This window comes from Rhizophagus irregularis, chromosome 6, assembly GCF_026210795.1.
Source record: "Rhizophagus irregularis chromosome 6, complete sequence".
NCBI classification, from domain to species: Eukaryota; Fungi; Glomeromycota; class Glomeromycetes; order Glomerales; family Glomeraceae; genus Rhizophagus; species Rhizophagus irregularis.
Window position 1 is genome coordinate 4061413 of NC_089434.1, and position 23860 is coordinate 4085272.

A 23860-nucleotide genomic window follows, 5' to 3' on the forward strand; every position below is an offset into this window, starting at 1 on the left:
ATGTAAATATATAATCCTAATTATAAACCCAAAAGATAAAGTTAAAAAAATATTTCAAATAATATAATTATGTATTCAATCTATTATTTCACATTCTAATTATCAGATTTTAAAAGATCTTGATCTAAAATGTAAATAAGTATATCAAATAAATAAATTATAGAAGTTTGTTTAAGATGAAAATTATTAAATACCTGAATCTAGCACGTCGGTAAAGGCAAATTATTAGTATCTAATAAATTAAAATTAATATCAATTTTTAGCTAATTCTGTTTGATTTTCTTTACTATTTATGTACGCACTAAGTTCATTCATCCATTTATAAAATATTTTTGAAAGATCCATTGCATTTGGTTTATCTAAAACAATTTTTAATTAAAACCAGAATTAATTGAGGTACTTTAATATTAAAATTTGGCCTCAAACCTTCACAAATATTTAATGCTAAATATTGAGCAGCATTATCATAATACGGAGGAAATCCTGAGATTATCCTAAACATAATTATACCAAAACTATAGATGTCAGAAGATTGGGTATAAATTTGACCTCTTAAAATTCCAGGAGCTACATAAGGTAAAATACCATACACATTATCTTCTAATTCTTCATAATTTACTGGTTTACAAGAACTCATACCAGCTATACAAATCACACTATTAAAACATACTATATTTCCAATATGTAATTCTCGGTGAATTAATCCTTTTATGAGAATTCTCTTAAGTCCAGATTCTGTATTTTGTAAAACATTAAATTTACGTTTCCACTTCAAATCAAAAAGCATGTTTGTTATATGATTTTTCCCTTAAATAATTTTGTAAATTTCTTCGAACAGCATATGCCATAACAATAATATAATTTTTTGTACTTGTATCTTGGCATATTCCATAACATCTCACAGTATGATGGGATGGTTTATCTTCAAATATTTTAATATATGATGTAATCTAACTGAAATTATTAATTTTCATCATTATTAACCAGGAAAAGAAAATTTATGACAAAAATGAAATCAGTAGAGGAAATCTATCGAGCTCAATTTATTATTATATAAATCAATTATATAGAACGATTAAACTATTGTAAATCATATTAGGAAAATTTATTTGTAAGTACAGAATAATTATTCAAGTATGATAGAGTAATATATTTTAAGGAATTTCTTTTTAGAATATCAAAATAGTAAATCATTATTGGTAAATATGAAATAACGTCATTGATTACATTTGATTATTCTATCAAAACTCTACAAGTATTATTTTCAATGATCAATACATATCAATAAAATCGGAAATATAATTTATAAATGTTTTTCCATTATAGCAGATGCTTTTATATGCAAAATTCTTGATATAAACGAACTTTGTGTTCATATTGTTACAAATAATCGTACGTGTTTAAAACAATTCTTATAAATATTATAATAACAATTTTCTGAGAGAGAAGATGATTAGAGAATTGGCAATTTATTTTGTGTAGAACATAGAATCAATTATTCCTATTGCTATCATGTACGGTACATTATGACACTAGTATCCAAAATAATCCAATGCAATGTTCTTAATTTTCATATCCACCGAATTTAGCTGTTATATATACACATATATTATATATACTGTACATATATAATGATACTTTTCCTCTGATAATTGTGAAAGATTAGGATTTATATTACGAAATAAAAATCAATTAGGTAATTGCTGAAATTAAAAAGTGAAAAAAAATAACGTGTTTGCTTATTAAAGTTTATATAATTTGATAGAATATCATGTGATTAATCGTAATTCGAAAAAAAAAATGAATTTTAGTTAACTTGGTCTAAACTACCTTAGGAATTTAAAAAAAACTATTTTAAAACATAGCCTATTATTTAGGAACTTTAGATAATGTACTACGGTTATTTGATTAAAACATCCGACTTAATAGTTGTATATTAATAATTAATTACGAAATTATTGAATATTTGAATCCATTAAACTATAATGTGTGTAATATTGCATCAAAATTTCCATTGTCAGTTATATTAAAAATCACATTTAGACATTTAGTATAAAATTGCTTTTTTATCCTTTTAAATTTAACTATTAAAGTTAAATTAAATTCATCAATTATTTAAACCCTTTAGGACAAATTAAACAAAAACGATTTATTACGCATAAAATGATATAATCAAATGTTAAAATCGTTATTTATATAATTTATATAGAATATTCTTAAATATAAAATCCAATAAATCTATATGTAAATATAAAAACTAAGATAAAAATTTATAAAGTATAACAAATAAATAGAACTTCAATAATTTCAATACATAAACTATCTGACTTCAACTTTCGCATGAAAAAGAAACTTCATTCAATATTATTGTTCATCATCTTGACAAATTTCATTTAGTTCTATAAAAAAATAATAAATTAGATATAGAATATTAATAAAATTACAAATAATAATAACTTACCTAATTCACTTAATTGAACATCTAAGCATTCTGAAACTGTATATTATGTATTTATAGTATTTAAATGTTAATAAATTTAAATAAAATAAATTATTATAATAATAAAGGGAATACTTACTTGGATTTGCTGATGTTGATTGAGCAGTAGAATTAGAGTCTATTAAAAATAAAAATAACATTAATAATGTAAATTGGATTATATAATAAAAAAAAATTAAATTTAATTACCTGAACTGAATTGAAAAAATGATAAATCTGAAGAATTTACTGGTTTTGGAAGATTTTTGAAATTTAAAAGTCTACTAGTATAAATTGCTTGTGGATGCGTTTTGAAGCTTTTGGATTTATCTTCATTTGATCTGTTTTTGAATTTTTCTTTTCTAATTTTATCACATTCTTTTATTTGAAAATATATTTCACTATTTTGATTATTGTCACCATCTTCACTATCTTCATTATCTTCATCTTCAACATCTTCAACATCTTCAACATCTTCAACATCTTTAACATCTTCACCATCTTTAGCATTTTCACCATCTTTACCATCTTCACCATTTCCACCATCTTCACTATCTTCGCCATCTTCATCATCTTTAACATCTTTAACATCTTCACTATCTCCACCATCTTTACCATCTTCACCATTTCCACCATCTTCACTATCTTCGCCATCTTCATCATCTTCACTATCTTCACTATCTTCACTATATTCAATATCTTTAGTACCTTTAATTTCATTATTCCATTCATTTAGTGTTTGATACAACTCTTTAGTGATTGGTCTATTTTTTATTTCAGCATCCCAACATTTTATTATCAAATCTGCAAGTAACTTTGGTACATCTTTAGAAATTGTTGGTCTAAATCCCTTACATATTTTAATAGATAAAAATTCATCATGAGGAATATCATTAAAAGGAATTTCTTCAGAAAGAAATTCGTTCATTATTATTCCAAATGAGTAAATATCTGCTGCTTTTGTATATTGTTGTCCACGTAAAACTTCTGGTGCCATATATGGTAATACTCCATAAATTCCTTCTTCCTTAACTGTTTGCTTTATATTTGCTGGTTGACACATTCCTAAATCACTTATAAATGGATTATAATTAAATAATATATTGCCTGAATGAAAATCTCTGTGAACTTTTTCAGCATTATGAATATCCAAAAGTCCTTTTGCAATTTGTTGTAATTGATCAATTTTTAATTTATAATCGATATAATTTTCAGATTTATTTAAATAATTTCTCAAATTTCCATCATTAATATATCGTATAACCATCATATACTCTTTATTATTTGGATCTTGAGTAATTCCAAAACATTGAACAACATTATTAAGATAAATCTGAAGATGAGATTTAATCTAATTATTATCAAAAAGGAAAAATTTTATTAATAAATAAATGCAAATAACAAACTTTATATATAAGACAAAGTAAGTTTAAATTACCTCATTTAAAAAATCTGAACATATATTAGAAGAATTATTCAAACTTTTCAATGCATATTTTTCATTTTGCTCTCTATACCATTTTTGATTCTCAATATCCCAATATTCAATATTTCCCTCAGGCCATTCTGCTGAATAAATCTTACCAAAGCCACCTTCTGCAATATAAGTGATATTTTGAAATTTTTCAAAAGGTATCCATTCAAGATATTTCATATAATATACAGCATTAAGTTGTGATTGCTGTATAAATTCATCAATAACTTTATTTCCACTAGTCCAATTTTTAAAGTTATCTTTAAATCTTTTAGCATTACAAGATTGACACCATTCTACTCCTGTGCCAGGTTCTTTACATTCTCCACATATTCCATACGCTTGTTTTCTTTTTTCTAAATCTCCTATATAAATTACTCTTTCATCTACATTTTCTGATTCAATAGTTGAATCAGTAGCAGGAATTGTAACATGGAGCTTTTAATAGACAAAAAATTATTAATATTTTTAATTACAAAAATATAATAAAATAATTATAATTATTAAAAATATTAAATTGCTATTACCTGATATTTACTATTATAATACTTCCATAAATTTTTGGGGGTTTCATCCATATTAATTGAGCTGTGGATCATAATTTTAATTTTAGTTATATAAATAAATAACTACGTTACTCAAAAATAATTTCAGAATTATTATGGGCAAAAGAAAAAAATTATGATTTGAACGAAGTTCCGCACTTATTTGTATTACTATTTGTACTACTATTGTAACAAAATTACTATTTTTGTAACAAAGAAAATTCGTAAGCAGCAGCTGATCATCATGAAAAATTCCGAAATGGTTAAAATGAAAAATGCGAAGTAAAATTATTTTCGGTAATGTAGATCATATAATTTTTTTCCTGTATTTTCAAAAAAAATAAAATAGCAATAAAAAAATCATAGCCAAATTATATATCAGAAATAAATTAGTTTGGAATAAAAATTTTAATTAATATAATGAAAATCAAGGTGGATACAGATTATAGTTCGCATATAAGCTTTTTTTATCTTTACGTAGGAAATAAATAAAAATATTGTATGATTGGCTTAAATGAACCTTGTCAAGGACTGTAATAATTACAAAAGGCAAAATTTTGTGTAGTAAATATGGTAAATGAAAGTCATGTAAGGTATTTCATAATATTATCCGTATAGAGAAGATAATATATGATCAAACATTGAATGATCGAAAATTTTATTGTATATACGTAAAGTATATACGTAAATCAATAATGATCTTGAAAAGTTTATTATGCAATTTTAAATTGAGTAAATTTTAAAACAAAAAGAAAATTTATTTATCTTTTATCTTAAATGATATTTATTTAATTATGTATTAAGAGTATTAAGAGATACATTTTTTGAATTGAGACCATATCTTCCTAATCTTTGATGAGGCGTAAAAAAATTAAGAATGAATAAAGTGTGAAAATTGAGGTCAAGTAGTAATAACAAATCTATTTCTACGATAAAATATTAATAAATGTTTTTAGAAAGGATAATCTAACGGACAACAGGTTTCATGAAGATAAATACATCGTATTTTGAATATTGTATTTTATAGAGAATTTTTCAAAATTAAAATTAATGCAAAAGAATGTCAAATACTTCACACAGAAGGAATGATTTGAGAACATAAAGAGCAATAATTGGAAAGATCAGGATTCAGAAACATATGAAGTAATGTTCAAAAGTGAGAAATTCAGTTGGTTTGATAGATGTATGTTTTAAATTTATTTACAAAATTACATTTCTATTAACTCATATCAAGCATAAAACTATAGTTTATGACATAATTGAGTCACTTTATAGATGAATTCATAATAGTAATGCAAATTCATCGAGATTTTACACAGGAAATATTTTATATTCACAATATCATAATTCCTAGTATATAGTGATTTTGGATTTCGTGACCTGCTGCTAAAATTATATGAATTATATGCGATTTTTCTTATGAAACACTTGTCCAAGATTTTAATTAATATTGGTGCGTCAGGTAGCTAAATACATGTTTAGTATCAGTTCTAATTTATTTTTTTTATAGGTCTTAGAAGAATAGGTAAGTAACATTATTCGATAAAAGATCATTACTTTTAATTTGAATGATGAGTTACAATGATTATAATTTATGGAGAAAGAAATTATTTAAATTTTTTTATACAAGTTCAACATTTGTCTCGATTTATTTAGATATCTGATTATCATAATTTGTATAGTCTCTTTTTATATACGTACAAAAAGATCAAATGTATCAAGAGTATTAGAGTAGTATTAGCAGTTTTTAGATTAATATATACATTAGCTTTATATTTAAGCAATTAATAAGTATAACAATTTGAATCTTTATTTATAAAAATTCTTTACTTTTAATATTTCATACGCTTGTTCACTTTTATCTTATAAATACAATACATACATACATAATTATGGATTTAGGAACATTTTTTTGATAGAAAATTTTAGAAAATTAAAAAAAAATTTAAAATACTGTAAATCCAAAATTGATATCCGCATAGGTCAATGGATAGTGATTGTTATTATAATTATATTTTATATTTTTATAAATATCTAATAAGAAACATGTATTAGTTGATTTGATCTAATAAGTAGGTTTGATTTAGTTAATCTGAATAATTTTGAACAGAAATTTAAAAATTCTAATAAAGAAATTTTCAAAAATTCAATAAGTGACGTTTGATTATGGATCGACAATTTGCATAACTAGCTAGTATAAATTCAATTAAATTAAATATTTTTTTTTTTTTCCTTAAACATTTTAATTTAAAATGATGTCTTCAAAATTTTTGGCAGAATTATCAAGTGATTATGAAAAACTTTTTGAAACAGAATTAGGATATGATGTTATCATTTATGCTGGAGAGGAGTCAAACATTAAAGAAATTTATGCTCACTCAAATATTTTATGTATCAGGTCTCAATATTTTCGTTCTGCATTTTCTAATGAATGGGTTGAGAAAAAAGATGGAAAATTTATTTTAAGGAAACCAAATATTTCTCCTCGTCTATTTAATATCATTCTCAGGTAATGTATAAATATTAACAATGAAAATTTTATTTGTACTTTAATAATTAACACTATATATTTTGTTAATAATAATTTATTAGATTTATTTATTGTGGAAATATTGAATTGAAAAATTTACAAGGTCCTGAAATATTGCAACTTTTGATAGCAGTGGATGAACTTAATATTCAACAATTGATTTCTTATATTCAAGAATATTTAATTGAACATCAAACCGAATTTTTGCATCAAAATCCAACTGGTATTCTTGAAATTATTTATCAATATGAAACATTTACGGATTTATGGAATTTTTGTCTTGAAAAAATTTGTGAAGAACCTAAAATTTTATTTAATTCAGATAAATTTATTGAATTAAAGGCTCCATTATTAGAAATGTTGATTAAACGAGATGATTTAAATATGAAGGAAATTGAGATTTGGGAAGGTTTATTGAAATGGTGCTTTGCTCAACAAAATATGTTAAATGATCCAACCAAATGGAGTAAAGATGATGCTATAAAAATTGAGAGATCATTACACAGATTTATTCCTTTAATTAGATTCTATGATATTAACCCTGCAGATTTCTTTTATAAAGTTTATTGTTATAAAGAAATATTGCCTCAAGATTTAATTCATAATCTTTTAGAATTTCATATAGTCCCTAATATAAAACCTAAAACTAATGTAGCACCTTCAAGAAAGCCAAACTTAAAATTTAAACTTGATTCAACCTTAATTGAATCAAATCATATCCCACTGTTTGCTTCATGGATTGATAGAAAAGATTCTTATAAAAAAAATGATATTCCTTATGAATTTAAGTTATTATATTGTTCAAGTAGAGATGGATTTGATGCTGCATCATTTCATAGAAATTGTGACAATAAAGGAGCTACTATTTGGATAGCAAAAATTCAAGGTACAACAAAATTAATTGGAGGTTATAATCCAATTGATTGGAGTGGAGATGGTTGGAGAAGCACTACAGATAGTTTTTTATTTAATATTACAGATGAAAAAAATGTTTCTACTGCAAAATTAGGTTATGTTAATAATAACAATGCAAATTATGCTATTTATTGCATGAGCGATCGAGGACCACACATGGGTAATTTCTATTGTAAAGGTAACGACAATTGGACATTTTATCGTTCGGGTATTAATGATGCTAATTTTGCTTATCCTAAAGTAGGAATTCCAGAAAGTTTTAAGGTGGAAAAATATGAAGTATTTCAAGTAATTAAAAAATAATTACTAAATACATCTCCATTTTTTTTATTAAATCTTTACAAAATAAAATTCAATTATTTATATATCAGAAGGGTTATTTGATATGAATTTATGTTAAAAAATTTTTCTACGGTGGTAATTATTAGAAAAGAGCTTAATTTTTGATTTTTACAATACTACTAGAATTTTTTTTTAAAAAAAAAAATTTCGTTTACATAAGAAAATTAATGTATGTAAAAAAATAAAAAGTATTAACTGTAATTCATGTGATTCCTCTCAGAATTTTCTTTATTTCGTGATTAAATATTTATCATAAAAGATGAAGAAATTATATTAAAAAAATTATTAGATAAAGTGGTAAAATTCATCTATTTTTGAAATATGATCTTACTTGTCACTTTTAAGTCGTATACGGCATTTTTTTGTTTAACCCATTTTTCTTTCATTCTTCAAATCGTTTTGGTATTGCGTGTTGATAATTACTATTATCGATTTCTTTGTGGTTGGCTGACAGCTGACTAGTTTGGTTTGAAACGGGATTGTCTATTTGAAGTTTTGCTCCAGATCATCGGGTTTTGCGGCATAAATTATTTCAATCATTGATAATTAATAAACGTTCGTACTGCGTTAAAAAATTAATAAAAAATAAATATGTTCAATATGTTTCATTTACTATAATTAATTAATCATAATCTTGTAATTTATTTTCGTCTTTTTTTTGATTTTCTTCTTTTCTTTCCTTTCCAAATATCTTATAAATTTTACTTTGTCTTTAATAAAATAAAAATTTCGGTTTAATAAGAAATATACCAAAAAAAAAAAAATAATAAAAATTTAAAAAATTTTTGGTTCAAAAAGCTGGAAAAAAAATAAGAAAATAAACTAAAAAAATATTTCTGTTCAAAAGATCGAAAAAGTAAATAAAATAAAAAAAGAAATTTCTGTTTAAAAACTTTTTTTTTTTTAAACTGAAAAAAATAAAACATTAAAATATTTAAAATATCATTATAATACACTGAATCAAAATTCGTTGCTCCATAGATCGTTGACAGTCTAGCAGTCCTATACAACAAAAATGATGATTCCCACAAAAAAAAAACATTCAAATCAACCGCAGTCAGCTAAACCGTGAACCCCTTTAATGCGTATGCTACTCTCTCCCTAAATATAAAAATCACCTACCATTAGGAGAAATTCAAATTACGAAGATCTCATTGCGATGTGATATGTCTCAGATAATTTTAATTCACAAGTTCTTAGTCAATTCTCTATGTAGCAAGAAATAAATTTTTAAATTTGTTATTTTAGCATATTAAAAGAAGTAATTTAACATTTGTCATGAAACTTTTCAAATTGGAAATTTTATAATGATGCCGATTATCAAAGTTTTTAATGTCAAACTTATTTACAAAAATGTGATTTGATCGAGTAAGAATTATATTAACTTCGATTATCGATTTGATACATTTGAACAATCAATGATTAATCAATTCAATCATGATGCCTCAATTCACTAATCGTTGATACATACTTAAAAAATTTATCATTATAATAAAAAAGAGTACACAATTAATCAATAAAAAAAAATGTGACATAATTTATTGCAAAAAAAAGTATTTATTAAAATGTTTATTCGATTTAGGTGGGAAAATCAAATTTGTGTACGTCTGTCTGTACAATTGTAGTTATTTGCGACATAATCATAACGAATCTAAACAAAATCATTATGAACTAGTTTAAAGGAAGCACACCGAGAAAGCTAGTGAGAAATTATTCTGAAAGAGATGAAGAGATGATTACTTCGTCTGTGATCGTACATTTACAATGTGAAGCAACTTTTGGAGTCTACTATTTTTTTTTTATAGAATTTTCGAGAAATTAATTAACGTCACGAACAGACAAGCATAACTTATTATGGTTAATTTATTTCTGTCATCGCATGTCTCAATGATTCCCATTTTATTTTATTCAGCAGAATCATTTGTTAATTTAGACCGTAGAAACTTATAACGAAAAACTGGTCTGAAGGCACTAATATAAACATTTAAAACGAATTCATGTATATGAAATATTTTCCAATAATATCATGACTAGATATGTATTGCGCGAATAGGATGAATATTTTGCATAGGCAAAAAAAGGAAAGACCTATATGATTGTTCTAAGTATCATCATATTGTATAACTTTTATGATACTAATATACTATTTCATTTTGCATAATATCAATTTTAATTTTTTAATAATAATAATAATAAATCAGATTGGATCGAAATTTCATCTTTAAAAATAATAATAATAATAATAATAATAATAATCACCATGCCAATAATTTATAGGAATGATGAAAACAAAAAAAAAACAATAGTTTTGATAATGGAATTAAAAATAAAATATGTACTAAAAATTTCAAGATAAATTACAATTTGAGTCCTCCTTAGGCTCATTTCCTGTCACAATTTCCTTAGGCTCATTTCCTTTCATAATTTCCTTAGGCTCATTTCCTTCCGTAATTTGAAATATCTCATATTCTTCTACGTTAAATCTACCATTAATTTTTCTAATCGATTTTTCATAACGTAATGGATTAAACGTCGTATTTCCACATTTGTTTCCATACAAAACAAGATCATGACTAAATCCTAGACTGCGGCTAGCGTAATTAAATATAGCAAATTCTTCATCCTTTACTCGGCTTAAAATATAATCTTCAATATTTTCCTTATTCCTAAACGAAAATATAAAACTATCCTTAGTAATACCAAAACTACAATCAGTTTTCCATGTGATCGGATTATATCCTCCAAGAATTTCATTACTATCTTCCACTTTAATAATTGATATAGTATGAGATTTATTATCACAAATTTTATGGAATATACTAGGTGAGAATCCATCACGAGATCCACGAAGTATTAATTTGAATTCATATGGATTACTTATCTCGTCCGTAATTTCTAATTTATCAATCCATTTAGAGATTAATTCAGTATGTTGGATTGTGATGATTTTTGAATCCATATTTTTTGAACTAATTTCTTTAGTTATCACTGGTTCTGGCTTATTATCTGGTTGATTTATAAAGTGTTTGATTAAATTTTCACGTAAGTCTTTTGGTAAAACCTTCTTATAAGGATAAACGTTGTTCAAAAATTGTTTATGGCTTAAATTAAAGAATTTAATAAAAGAAGTACATTGTTGTAAAGTATCCCTTAGAGTGTTAAGATCATTTTTTGAGTAGTTTGAAGGATCTGAAGGAAGTTCTGGATTTTGAGCAATACCCCATTTTAGTACATGTTCCCAAACTTGAATAACATTCTTTTGAAAATTTTTATGTTGAATAAGAGAAATCACACAACTTTCTGAAAGCGAGGTAAAATCGTTTGAATTAAAAAATTTTTCTGGTTCATTAAATATCAATGCTTTACAAAAATCTTGTAATTTCAAGAAAGAATAATTCTCAAAACTTGTTTTATATATCAAATTAAAATTTTGTTCCATCCATTTTTTTTTATTTTTGATCAAAAATAATTGTAAATGAGTGATTAATTCTTGAAGTCCAAGTTCACTGGAAGCAATTAAAATTTTAATAATATCCGAAGTATCATATCCTTTTAAAAAAAGGCTTCCTCCATAGATATATCTAAAATTAAAATATTTGAATAATTCTGTAAGTACGTACGTAAATATAGGGTTTTTTTAAATAAAAGAATTGTTATAATTTATTATTTCATTTCTCTCACCTTAAGATCGTTTGAAAAATTTCCGGTGAAATATTTGGTAATTTAATATGTGTTAAACTTCCATCATTATTATTTCTACTAACGCTAGTTGATAAGATTCTTCGCAAATAAGGGGAACGATAATTTAAAATGACCATATGAGCTCGAAAAATTTTTACATAAGGATCATTACCAACTTCAATTGTTATATCATAAAATTCATTATCCTCTAAAATTTCAAGTAAATTTTGTGATAGTTTTGGTAAAAATTTATTATTGTTCATTATAGTCGTATTTCGTTTTTTTTCAAGAAATGAAAGAAATTTTGTCCTAGTTGGTTGAATGACCGACCTTATATATCTTGTACGGAAAATCCTTCGGCCCGAAATACCGAAACACCGAAACACCGACTCAAGGTTGATCACGTGATTATTGATGTCGCGCTTATCTTCAAAATATTTAACGTATCTTTAATGCTTAGACCATTAGACACTTACAAGACTATCACGAAGTATATTACGGTTATGTATAAAAGATTTATATAACTACATTATTCCTAAAATCCATTTATTAAGAAAAATTTTAGAATACTATTTCTTTTTTTTTTTTACGACGTGGCAACCGTGGCGTGGTAATATCTATAAATTTGAGATATTAAGTTTACCATTAAATCAATTTTATAAATTTTTGATTCATACATTCAACATTGCTAACTATTTTTGAGATTCCATAAAACTGGATGCTATTTGCATGATAATCAACTCCAAGTTGCATTTTTAACTTAATATATTTTAAAATGCAGTATAATATTAGCAAGTATATATATTATATGGTGCCACCACTCTGTGATGGAGCTTTGAATCCGACGGATCGAGTGACCCGACAGGTTGACCCGAAATATTCGGGTCGGGTCAGTGTCAGCCGGTTACCCGACCCGTTGACCAAACATACATTTGGGTCAATGCTTATTCGCACGAATTTCTCTTAAAAAGTTTAATAAAAAACGTTACGAACACGTTTTTTTGATAAATGTTTTAATTAAAAAAACGTTTCTCAACTTTTTTTTTAAAATTTTTTTTTAATAATTTGAATATAAAGAGTTTTGGCATTTTTTATATATAAAATGCAAAACCATTTTTCTTATTAACTTTTGGGTCGGGTCACCCGACCGTGATATTCGGTCGGGTCATCAAATTCATGACCCACCTCGGGTTTGATCAAGTCAATTACCTGACCCGACCCGTTCGGTGTGGCTTTTGAGGCTTTTAACTTTGATCCGGCTTTGATTTGTTTACTATGCGACAAAGATATTATAAATAATATTGTAAACAACTTTTAACTTGTTTATTATGCAAAACAAAAAAGTTTACAAGTTTGTGGCATTTTGTGGCATTTGTGGTTGTGGACATAAAACAATTAATAAGAGAATTTGTTAAATTCAGAGATAAATCACTTCTTCGCATAAAATTTATCTTGTTTGATCAATCATTACGAAAGATAAAATGCAATATAAACAATATAGACTTCAAATTCTTGTAAATGGCATGCCTTTGGAAGAATGTTGGGAACCTTTGGATAGTAATGATAATAAACTTTCCAGTTACACTCGAGATAACATCACTAATTTAAAATATGAAAGGTATTTGATTTTACTTTTTTTATAATATTATCATTATAGATACTAAAAAAATGCTTTGTTATTATCGTAAAAAGTGAATCGATTCATTACGCAGCAGTCAATGTAGATCATGGTACTCGTTTCTCCGTACGTTTCTCGGCTGAAGATGCGACAAAAGATGAACCAATAAAGGCTTATCTCTCAGTTGATGGAAATTGGGATTTTACGTATTATCAGCTTTATAATGAAAAATTTTGTAGAGCAAATGGGTTTTGGAATAAAGATAGAAACAAAAAATATTATTTCAAATTTATTCAAACAACAAGTTCATCATCATCAGATACTAACAACAGCATCACCAATGTTAACGAAGAAACCAATGCCGACATTGAAGAAACCAATATTGATAGCAAAAAAGCCAATATTGACAGCAAAGAAAATGAAACCAACAAAGAAACTAATGTTAACAGCAATGAAACAAATATTAAGGAAAAAGGACCAAATGATAATAGATTTTCTTTAATGAAATCTAGTGGTCCCGGATGCGTTTCAGTGTATTTTTATCGTGCTAAATGGGTAAATCAACAGTGTAAAGTTCCAAATTTTATTATTAATAAAACATCAAATGCTGAAGATATAAGTTTATATACTGGATTTGATGAAGAATTTGATGACCAAAATTTTATACAAAATGGTGTTGTTAATTTACGAAGAATATCCAAAAATCCAATTGCCGAGTTACATATTCATTATAGGGATATTTCGTATCTCACAGATCGAGGATTTATCTTCCCTAATTTGAATACTCCAAAGAGTGATTTAATTCGAGAGGATTATTTTGAAAATATTACTACTAATAAAGAGAATAGATTAATTAAATATGTAAAGCCAACAATAATTATCACTAGTCACTTCGATCAAACTGGACTAATTGACAGAGAAGAAAGCAACTTAATTAAGAAAGAGAGGTCAGATAAAGTGTTTTTGACTGTAGAAAAATCAAACAAACGATCTTTTGATCCTGATGAAGAGGAGTCAATTAATAAACGAGTAAAGTATGATGTTACTGAGGGGAAATTAACGAAAATGTAATTATTATTGAAGAATCTGATGATAGAAATATTTTAATGTCCAATGCTTTTTTAATCAATGTGATGCAACATTTATGCAACATTTAACTTCTTCTTCATCACTAACAGTGATAAGATTAAAGTGTCTAATCTTGTTTATGACATAAATAAATTTGATTATGCAATAATATTTATTTAACTAATAGCTAATATCAATACAAATTAAATAATTTTCAAAAAAAAAATATACTAAACGCTTCAAAACTTATGGTATTATATAACAGCTGTTCTATTAGAACTAGAGTACTTCAAAATTGGGACGCCTTTTAAAAGAAATACAGTACGCAAATCAAAATTAAAAGTTTATTCATTTCTTTGTTGATATGTTTGTACGTTAATTCCTATTCTATTCACTGTTATTCATAAATTATCAATTCACTTTCCCCTTTATATTATATTTATTAGAGATAAACGCATGAGTGATTTTGAATAGAGTATTGCTAAATCTCACCGCTAGTGATTGTCACCTTACGATAGAATTTTAGACCGAATTAAAAATGTCATGAAACTCCGCCCATTAATATTATTTTGCTAATGCTGGTACGGTGAAAATCACCTGCGGTGAGATTTAGCAATGCCCTTTTAAATAATCTATTTTTTCAAATTAAAACCTTAATTTAATAATCAAAATTTTATATTATTTGAAAGGAAATTTACTAGAATCCAGAATCTGGAAGAGTTATTGCAGATTTCCAATCACAGTCTGACTTTAAATTTACTACCATCTAAATTAATGATCATTCTCGTTGATAATCCATACATAATCGAGCCAAAATTGCCAAAATTATAATTGAAAAGTTGGTTTATCTTCAAATATATTATACGTTGCAAGTAAATTTCTTTTGATCAAAATAGGGCACTTACTCCATTGTTTCTTTCTTACAAATAGTTTTCACGTAGTTTCTCCTATTTCCATTCTTTATGAAACCACAGTTATATAAGAGTAAAGTTTTGGAGGTTTTCTGACTACATCAACTTTTGTATAAACGTCAAGATGCATATCATGTAAATGTCAGGTGATTGATATTTTTGTTTAGGAATATGATCGGAAACCTGATTTAAATCCAATGCTAAAGAAGTATCAGTTTACCGATGTTTGTCCAGAATCTAAACATTAATTTGCAACAGGAATGATCATCAGGCTATTATAATGGTACAATCTATGAAGAATCAGTGAAGAATCAGGATTGTGATTCTTCAATATATTATCATTCAACCAGTGATTTACTTGCGTAGGAAAGGATGGTTTATAGATTAATTATATTAATATAGCTTAGTTTTTTTTTTACTATATGTAATGTTTTGCTATATAATGTACTGCAGTTAAAAAAAAACATTTAACCTGAAATATCAGATTATTCAGATAGTTTTGATTTATTTTACTTTTTAGCCTACTTCCATTGATGTTTTCATATACTAATTAATACATAAGGCTAAACTTTAGTAAATTTCATTAGAGCATTAAAGTTTTAGTTCTTTAATATTGATACGCTAATACACTTTCCTTGTCTTTAACTAAGTCTTTTAAAAATATTAAAAAAGAATGATCATATTAAAAAACCTAATTTAAAGATCTTATAAAACTGACCAATATGACTAACAAGAAGGATGCAAAAAAGAAAAAATTGATAAGTAGCAACTGCTGCTAAAAAGCCTAAACATGTAAATAAGACTGATGATAATTGATAAATATAAAGTTCTAGTAGTTTTATAGAAAATAAGTAGTATCATATAAAATTGGTAATTTATATATCTTTGCATAAAATGAATGGCTATCCTCATACATGACTACCTTATGTCATTATGATGCATTTTTTTGTTTGCATTCATGGATTCTTCTAACTTGTTTGGCTTTTCCCTTCAGTAAATTCTGCATTGAGTTTATTATATTTGTAACTATACCAAAGTTCTTCTTTTACACTACCATGAGGGTAAATGACTTTGTTACTTGAGACCTTTGAAGTCATTTGGTTACCCATTGCTTCTAAATGTTGTTCATCATTTGCAAAAGAAGGATTACTGGTTTTTATAGTTGCCCTTTGACTTCTCAACCCGGTAATGAAGTCTTCTTTACTTAAAAGTTTGTTTTGGTCTTCCATTTCCAAATTCTTCAGTCATTCAGAATCATAAATTGCCTTCATAAGATCCTTTTTATTGTTAAAATAGATCAATATATATTTTGTTTTGTTCGCTCTAACAACTTTTGCAAAGTTTTTCCATATTTCTCTATATAATCATAGATAATCATGTGGTCAGGATTTTAAATTAGTTTGATAACGCAGATACAGTATTTGGATAAATTCAATATCCGTTTATCCCGATTAATTAACGGATTGATATGACACATTATTGTACACTCTTCAGATAAATGATCTTCCGTTGGAATTGAAAAATCGTTGTTGTAAATATTTTTGTACCTTATTTGCTTCTGGTAAATTATTAAAGATATTTTCCAATCCTTCAAAATTAGATCTTTCTATATCTTCTGTAGAACCCATATCATTTATTATTCACATCCTCACTTGTAAAAGAATGTCAGTTTTAAACCAACAAATCCGAATACCATGATGTAGAAATATAATTAATAGCCTCTTTAATATTTAACTTCAGTTATTCCTAAAATAAGAAAAAGAAATTACTTGGAAAATCTCACAAATTTTAGGTGTTAAATGTAAATTAAAAATCAAATTTAACTTTTCACAACATTTCTCCTATCTTTAACTCGCACCAAATGTCACAGGAATACTTGTATGAACGATTTTACAATTTTTTGCGCTAATCGATCACGTTATAAATGACGTTAATTGCCGAATCAAATTCTCGCTTATACTTGGACTTAAAGCATCCATATGCTGAAGATGAGCCGTTCCCTATAAAAAATTTTTATCCGAATATTTCCATTATTTCTCCGTGTCTTCCGTAAAAATTCCGTGAAAATGATACATTCACGGATATCCGTATTAGCGAGATGAAAATTTCCATGATTTAAGGCTATAAATTCCATTAAAATGATACATTCACGGAAAAAACATGGAAAGATAAAACACGGATCAGATTTTTTACAGGGGTTATATTAGGAGGAAAAGAAATAAGCTTAATATTGGTAAGTTTAATATCAGGATTTTCTTTGTTAATTTTTTTTTTGTTTGGTTGGGTTGCTTTCTCTACGTCTTTTTTTTGCTTTGAAGCTGAATGGATGATTTAGGTACCACTTCTTCGCTAATATCATCATCTACCTCTTCTCCTCTTCTTCAGGATCATCAGCTTTCATCAAGTATTTTTAGACCACCCTGCGTTATCACATTATCAATAGTGTAAAACCAGGTTGAAGTCGCCTGACGTTATCCAGTCGGCACAGTAAGTTATAAGAAGTACTGATTTGTTTAACATTTTAAGACAACGTGGATTAGGTAATTTTCCAATCACTAAAGGTTCGGAGCTTTCATGAAATGTTTTAAATATTTTTAATGTTTTATTAGAGGGGGGTATCAAATGTTTTTTTAATAGAATTTTTTTTAAAAGAATTAATGAAACTATTTAATATAAATAAAGTTTTTTTTTGGTTTTTTTAACGAAAAACAATATTATTTTATTTTTATTTATTTATTTTTTTATTTTTTTTTAAAAAAAAAAGATGTTGTTCTATACTTTTAAAAAAAAAGATTGTCAATATTTTTTTTAAAAAAAAGGATGACGATATTTTTGTTTAAAGAAAAGTGACAAAATATTCTAAAAAAAAATAAAAAAATGATGAAAATATTCTTATTAAGATAAGAAAAAAAAACGATTTTTTATACAAAAAGGTGACGAAGCAAACTATTATTTTTTTAAAAAAAAATGAAAATAACAATTTTTCTCGTCCGGATATCCGGATACTTTATCCGTACTAAAAGTTGATTTGGTTCCATTAAGAAAAATAAGTCTGTTTCATTCGTTTTATAAATATGATCTTCTATGATATACTGACCATTTCCCTTTTTGGATTTGATAATATTATTTCCTTAGTTTTTTGGAACTATAATTCGGGACAGCACTATAAACTCAGCCCGAATTAAGCATGAATCCAAAACCCATAATTCATCTGATGTCCTTAGATCCGTGATGGATATCCGGATAGATAAAATTAATTATGGATCAGATTAATGGATCACCACGTACTTAACGGACGCATGGCAATAGAAAGCCATACAAGCTACAAGATTAAGATATTATTGGTGGTATGTGAATCACGCAATATTTATTAGAAATTATGTAACGCCACTTCTACAATGTATTCACCAGTTATGTTATTTAAAATTATATATCATATAATGCAAAATTTTGACTGCAAGCCTTCGCGGCTTATGCTAAGGATCAGCTGATTGCTCAACACCACAAAAAAATCTAATCAGAAATTTTAATTAAAAATTTTGTTAAATAGAAAATATAAAGGAAAAATTTACAGTAATTCACTTTAAATAATAAACTATTATTTTATAATAATGATCAATCATCTTTCATAAAAATCATGTAAACTTTAGTTCACATTTAATAAAAGAATGTAGGAAATTCACATCTTTAAATTATTGCAAACAGCTGATTAATTAATTAACAATTGTTGGTAATTCGTCTTCTTATATTAATAATAATGCAGTAATATTTAAATCATGACTAACTATCCCTGTATATTCCATCTTTTTTTCGTAAAAGCTCATATCCTCGAAATTAATAACCTTTTATTACGGAATTTATCAAATTACATTTTCCATGAATGGATGTCCGCGAAAGGCTCATTTTTACGGAATTTTTACAGAAATAACGGATAAATATTTTATAGAGTATAACGAAAAAATACGGTAACATCGACTACTTCGACTACTTAAAGCAAAAATTTCTTTTATTATTATTTTTCTATTTTTAAAAGATTATCATTCTCTTTTTTTGTTATTAAGCTTATTAATAAAAATAATTGAAAATTTTTTAAGAATTATCATAAAAGTTCCCTTAATTTAAATATATTTATAATGATTATCCGCAGTACTACATAGCATTATCATGTAGTCAATATTAACTTCCTTAGTTATATTATAAATACATTGTTTATTAAAATTTATTAATTTATTTATTAAAGTGGCTTATGCAAATATACAAATGAATGAATGGCATCAAAAAGTTGTAGCGTAAAATTAAAAAAAAAATTTTGTTCCGCAGAAGCACATCACGTGGTTTTTAATCTTCTACTCAAAGATATTTAATCCATATACTCTTTTCCTCTATCAATGATTAATAACTTTTAATTTATTTTTTTACGTAGATTTAACTAAGTGAAATTTAATTGTATCAGATAATGCATATATATATATGTACAGTATTGTTAATTTTTGGGCGCAGTATTATATTAAATTTACTGCGGTCCAAATGACCCTAAACTATTGGTTAAACGGCTTGTCATATTAATTAATTAGGGGACTGCAGAAAATATTAATTTATTTATTAAAGTGGCTTATGCAAATATACAAATAAATAAATGACATCAAAAAGTTGTAGTGTAAAATTAAAAAATTTTTGTTCCGCAGAAGCACATCACGTGGTTTTTAATCTTCTACTCAAAGATATTTAATCCATATACTCTTTTCCCCTATCAATGATTAATAACTTTTAATTTATTTTTTTACGTAGATTTAACTTAGTGAAATTTAATTGTATCAGATAATGCATATATATATATATACAGTATTGTTAATTTTTGGGCGTAGTATTATATTAAATTTACTGCGGTCCAAAATGACCTTTAAACTATTGGTTAAACGGCTTTTCATATTAATTAATTAGGGGACCGCGGTCAGGAATGATCATTTCTACTTTATTGGTTATTTTACTTTATCTTTTTTATTGGCAAATTATTTTATTCTGGGATCGAGTATACGTTTTGATCTAATATTTTGATATTTGTACAAGAAAACATAATATTTTCGATTTTCATATGTTTTATTTCCTAATACTTAATTGTTTTTCAATACAGAAATTTTTGCGCTTTATTAGAGTTCATCATTGAAATTATCTGACGATTATTAATATTTTAGGCGATTTTATAGATTTTTTTTTACGTAAGAACGAATTAATAATTGGGTGTCCTCAAGTATTTAAAGCAAAATGTCTTTTATTATTATTTTCTATTTTTAAAAAGATTATCATTCTCTTTTTTGTTATTAAGCTTCTTGATACAAATATTTGAAAATTTTTTAAGAATTGTCATACAATTTAAATATATTTATAATGGTTATCCGCAGTACTACATAGCATTATCATGTAGTCAATATTAGTAACTTCCTTAGTTATATTATAAATACATTTTTTATTAAAATTTATTAATTTATTTATTAAAGTGGCTTATGCAAATATACAAATGAATGAATGGCATAAAAAAGTTGTAGCGTAAAATTAAAAAAATTTTTTGTTCCGCAGAAGCACATCACGTGGTTTTTAATCTTCTACTCAAAGATATTTAATCCATATACTCTTTTCCTCTATCAATGATTAATAACTTTTATTTAATTTTTTTACATAGATTTAACTTAGTGAAATTTAATTGTATCAGATAATGCATATATATATATGTATAGTATTGTTAATTTTTGGGCGCAGTATTATATTAAATTTACTGCGGTCCAAAATGACATTAAACTATTGGTTAAACGGCTTTTCATATTAATTAATTAGGGGACAGCGGTCAGGAATGACGTTAAACTATCATTTCTACTTTATTGGTATTTTACTTTATCTTTTTTATTGGTAAATTTTTTGTTCGGGATCGAAAAATTTTCGATATTCATATGTTTTATTACCTAATGCTTAATTATTTTTCGATACAGAAATTTTTGCGCTTTATTAGAGTTCAAAATTGAAATTATCTGACGATTATTATTAATATTTTAGGCGATTTTATAGATTTTTTTTTACGCAAGAACGAATTAATAATTGGGTGTCCTCAAGTACTTAAAGCAAAAATTTCTTTTATTATTATTTTTCTATTTTTAAAAGGATTATCATTCTCTTTTTTTGTTATTAAGCTGCTTAATAAAAATAATTGAAAATTTTTTAAAAATTATCATAAAAGTTCCTTCAATTTAAATATATTTATAATGATTATCCGCAGTGATACATAGCATCGTATGGCAATATCATGTAGTCAATATTAACTTCCTTAGTTATATTATAAATACATTTTTTGTTAAATTTATTGATTTATTTATTAAAGTGGCTTATGCAAATACCCAAATAAATGAATGGCATCAAAAAGTTGTAGTGTAAAATTAAAAAAATTTTTTTGTTCCGCAGAAGCACATCACGTGGTTTTAATCTTCTATACAAAGATATTTAATCCATATACTCTTTTCCTCTATCAATGATTAATAACTTTTAATTTATTTTTTTTGCATAGATTTAACTTAGTGAAATTTAATTGTATAAGATAATACATATATATGTGTGTACAGTATTGTTAATTTTGGGCGCAGTATTAGCCCTATAAAAACGAAATGTGTTAAATTTGTTGTTCATGTGTAATAAATGTCTAAAAAAGCACCATTTTGTTTAATTTTCGTTTTTTTGTAATAAGACATAAATCGGACAAAATGGTGCTTTTTTTAGACACTTATTACACACGAACAACAAATTTAACACATTTTGTTTTTATAGGGTATATTAAATTTACTGCGGTCCAAAATGACCTTAAACTATTGGTTAAACGGCTTTTCATATCTGATATTGATTAATTAGGAGACTGTGGTAAATACATTCAAAAATTGATTTTATTAAAACCTAGTATTAATTTATTTATTAAAGTGGGCTTATGCAAATGTACAAATAAATGAATGGATGGCATCAAAAAGTTGTAGCGTAAAATTAAAAAAAAATTTTTGTTCCGCAGAAGCACATCACGTGGTTTTTCATCATCTATACAAAGATATTTAATCCATATACTCTTTTCCTCTATCAATGATTAATAACTTTTAATTTATTTTTTTACATAGTAGATTTAACTTAGTGAAATTTAATTGTATCAGATAATACATGCATATATATATATACTGTATGTACAGTATTGTTAAATTTTGAGCGCAGTATTATATTAAATTTACTGCCGTCCAAAATGACCTTAAACTATTGGTTAAACGGTTTTTCATATTGATTAATTAGGGGACTGACGTTAAACTATTATTTCTACTTCATTGGGTATTTTACTTTATTTTTTTATTGGTAAATTATTTTATTAGAGGATCGAATATACAGTACATTTTGATCTAATATTTTGATATTTATTATTTTGCGATACAGAAATTTTTGCGCTTTATTAGAGTTCAAAATTGAAATTATCTGACGATTATATTTTAGGCGATTTTATAGATTTTTTTTTTACGCAAGAACGAAATTAATAATTGAGTGTCCTCAAGTAGTACTTAAAGCAAGATTTCTTTTATTATTATACATTCTATTTTTAAAAAGATTATCATTCTCTTTTTTTGTTATAAGCTTCATAATAAAAATAATTGAAAATTTTTTAAGAATTATCATAAAAGTTCCCCTTAATTTAAATATATTTATAATGATTATCCGCAGTACTACATAACATTGTATGTCAATATCATGTAGTCAATGTTAACTTCCTTAGTTATATTATAAATACATTTTTTATTAAAATTTATTAATTTATTTATTAAAGTGGCTTATGCAAATATACAAATAAATGAATAACATCAAAAAGTTGTAGCGTAAAATTAAAAAATTTTTTTGTTCCGCAGAAGCACATCACGTGGTTTTTTATTTTCTACTCAAAGATATTTAATCAATATACTCTTTTCCTCTATCAATGATTAATAACTTTTAATTTATTTTTTTACGTAGATTTAACTTAGTGAAATTTAATTGTATCAGATAATACATATATATATATGTACAGTATTGTTAATTTTTGGGCGCAGTATTATATTAAATTTACTGCTGTCCAAAATGACCTTAAACCATTGGTTAAAACGGCTTTTCATAGTGATTTTGTTCGGGATTTACGATTTTCATATGTTTTATTTCCTAATGCTTAATTTTTTTCGATACAGAAACTATTGCAGAATAACGAGTTCAAAATTGCTGGATATTCCTCCGTGCTTTATATAAAAAATATTGTCCAAACA

General features: G+C 25.4%; 5 protein-coding genes across 5 annotated transcripts; 1 reads left to right on the plus strand and 4 right to left on the minus strand.

Annotated features, from left to right (window-relative positions):
* Positions 1-252: 252 nt before the first annotated feature.
* Positions 253-787, minus strand: OCT59_026593 (uncharacterized protein; the record flags this gene model as incomplete). The annotated part of the gene is made up of 2 exons (XM_066143264.1): positions 253-359; positions 427-787. 2 exons carry the CDS (start codon positions 785-787, stop codon positions 253-255), a joined length of 468 nt encoding a protein of 155 aa, XP_065992799.1.
* Positions 788-2364: 1577 nt separating this feature from the next.
* On the minus strand, positions 2365-4620 carry OCT59_026594 (uncharacterized protein; the record flags this gene model as incomplete). Its single annotated transcript, XM_025322933.2, has 6 exons — positions 4481-4620; positions 3918-4391; positions 2690-3830; positions 2580-2618; positions 2462-2497; positions 2365-2399 (listed from the first exon to the last, which is right to left on the minus strand). Exons 1-6 carry the CDS (start codon positions 4550-4552, stop codon positions 2365-2367), a joined length of 1797 nt encoding a protein of 598 aa, XP_025164962.2. The 5' UTR covers positions 4553-4620.
* A 6012-nt stretch (positions 4621-10632) lies between these two features.
* OCT59_026595 (uncharacterized protein) lies at positions 10633-12229 on the minus strand (the record flags this gene model as incomplete). The annotated part of the gene is made up of 2 exons (XM_066143266.1): positions 10633-11866; positions 11967-12229. 2 exons carry the CDS (start codon positions 12227-12229, stop codon positions 10633-10635), a joined length of 1497 nt encoding a protein of 498 aa, XP_065992800.1.
* A 1218-nt stretch (positions 12230-13447) lies between these two features.
* On the plus strand, positions 13448-14795 carry OCT59_026596 (uncharacterized protein; the record flags this gene model as incomplete). The annotated part of the gene is made up of 2 exons (XM_025322930.2): positions 13448-13584; positions 13659-14795. The coding sequence occupies 2 exons, from the start codon at positions 13448-13450 to the stop codon at positions 14653-14655; spliced, it is 1134 nt and encodes a 377-aa protein (XP_025164958.1). The 3' UTR covers positions 14656-14795.
* Positions 14796-16531: 1736 nt separating this feature from the next.
* On the minus strand, positions 16532-16792 carry OCT59_026597 (uncharacterized protein; the record flags this gene model as incomplete). The annotated part of the gene is made up of 1 exon (XM_066143267.1): positions 16532-16792. The coding sequence occupies one exon, from the start codon at positions 16790-16792 to the stop codon at positions 16532-16534; it is 261 nt and encodes an 86-aa protein (XP_065992801.1).
* Positions 16793-23860: the final 7068 nt, after the last annotated feature.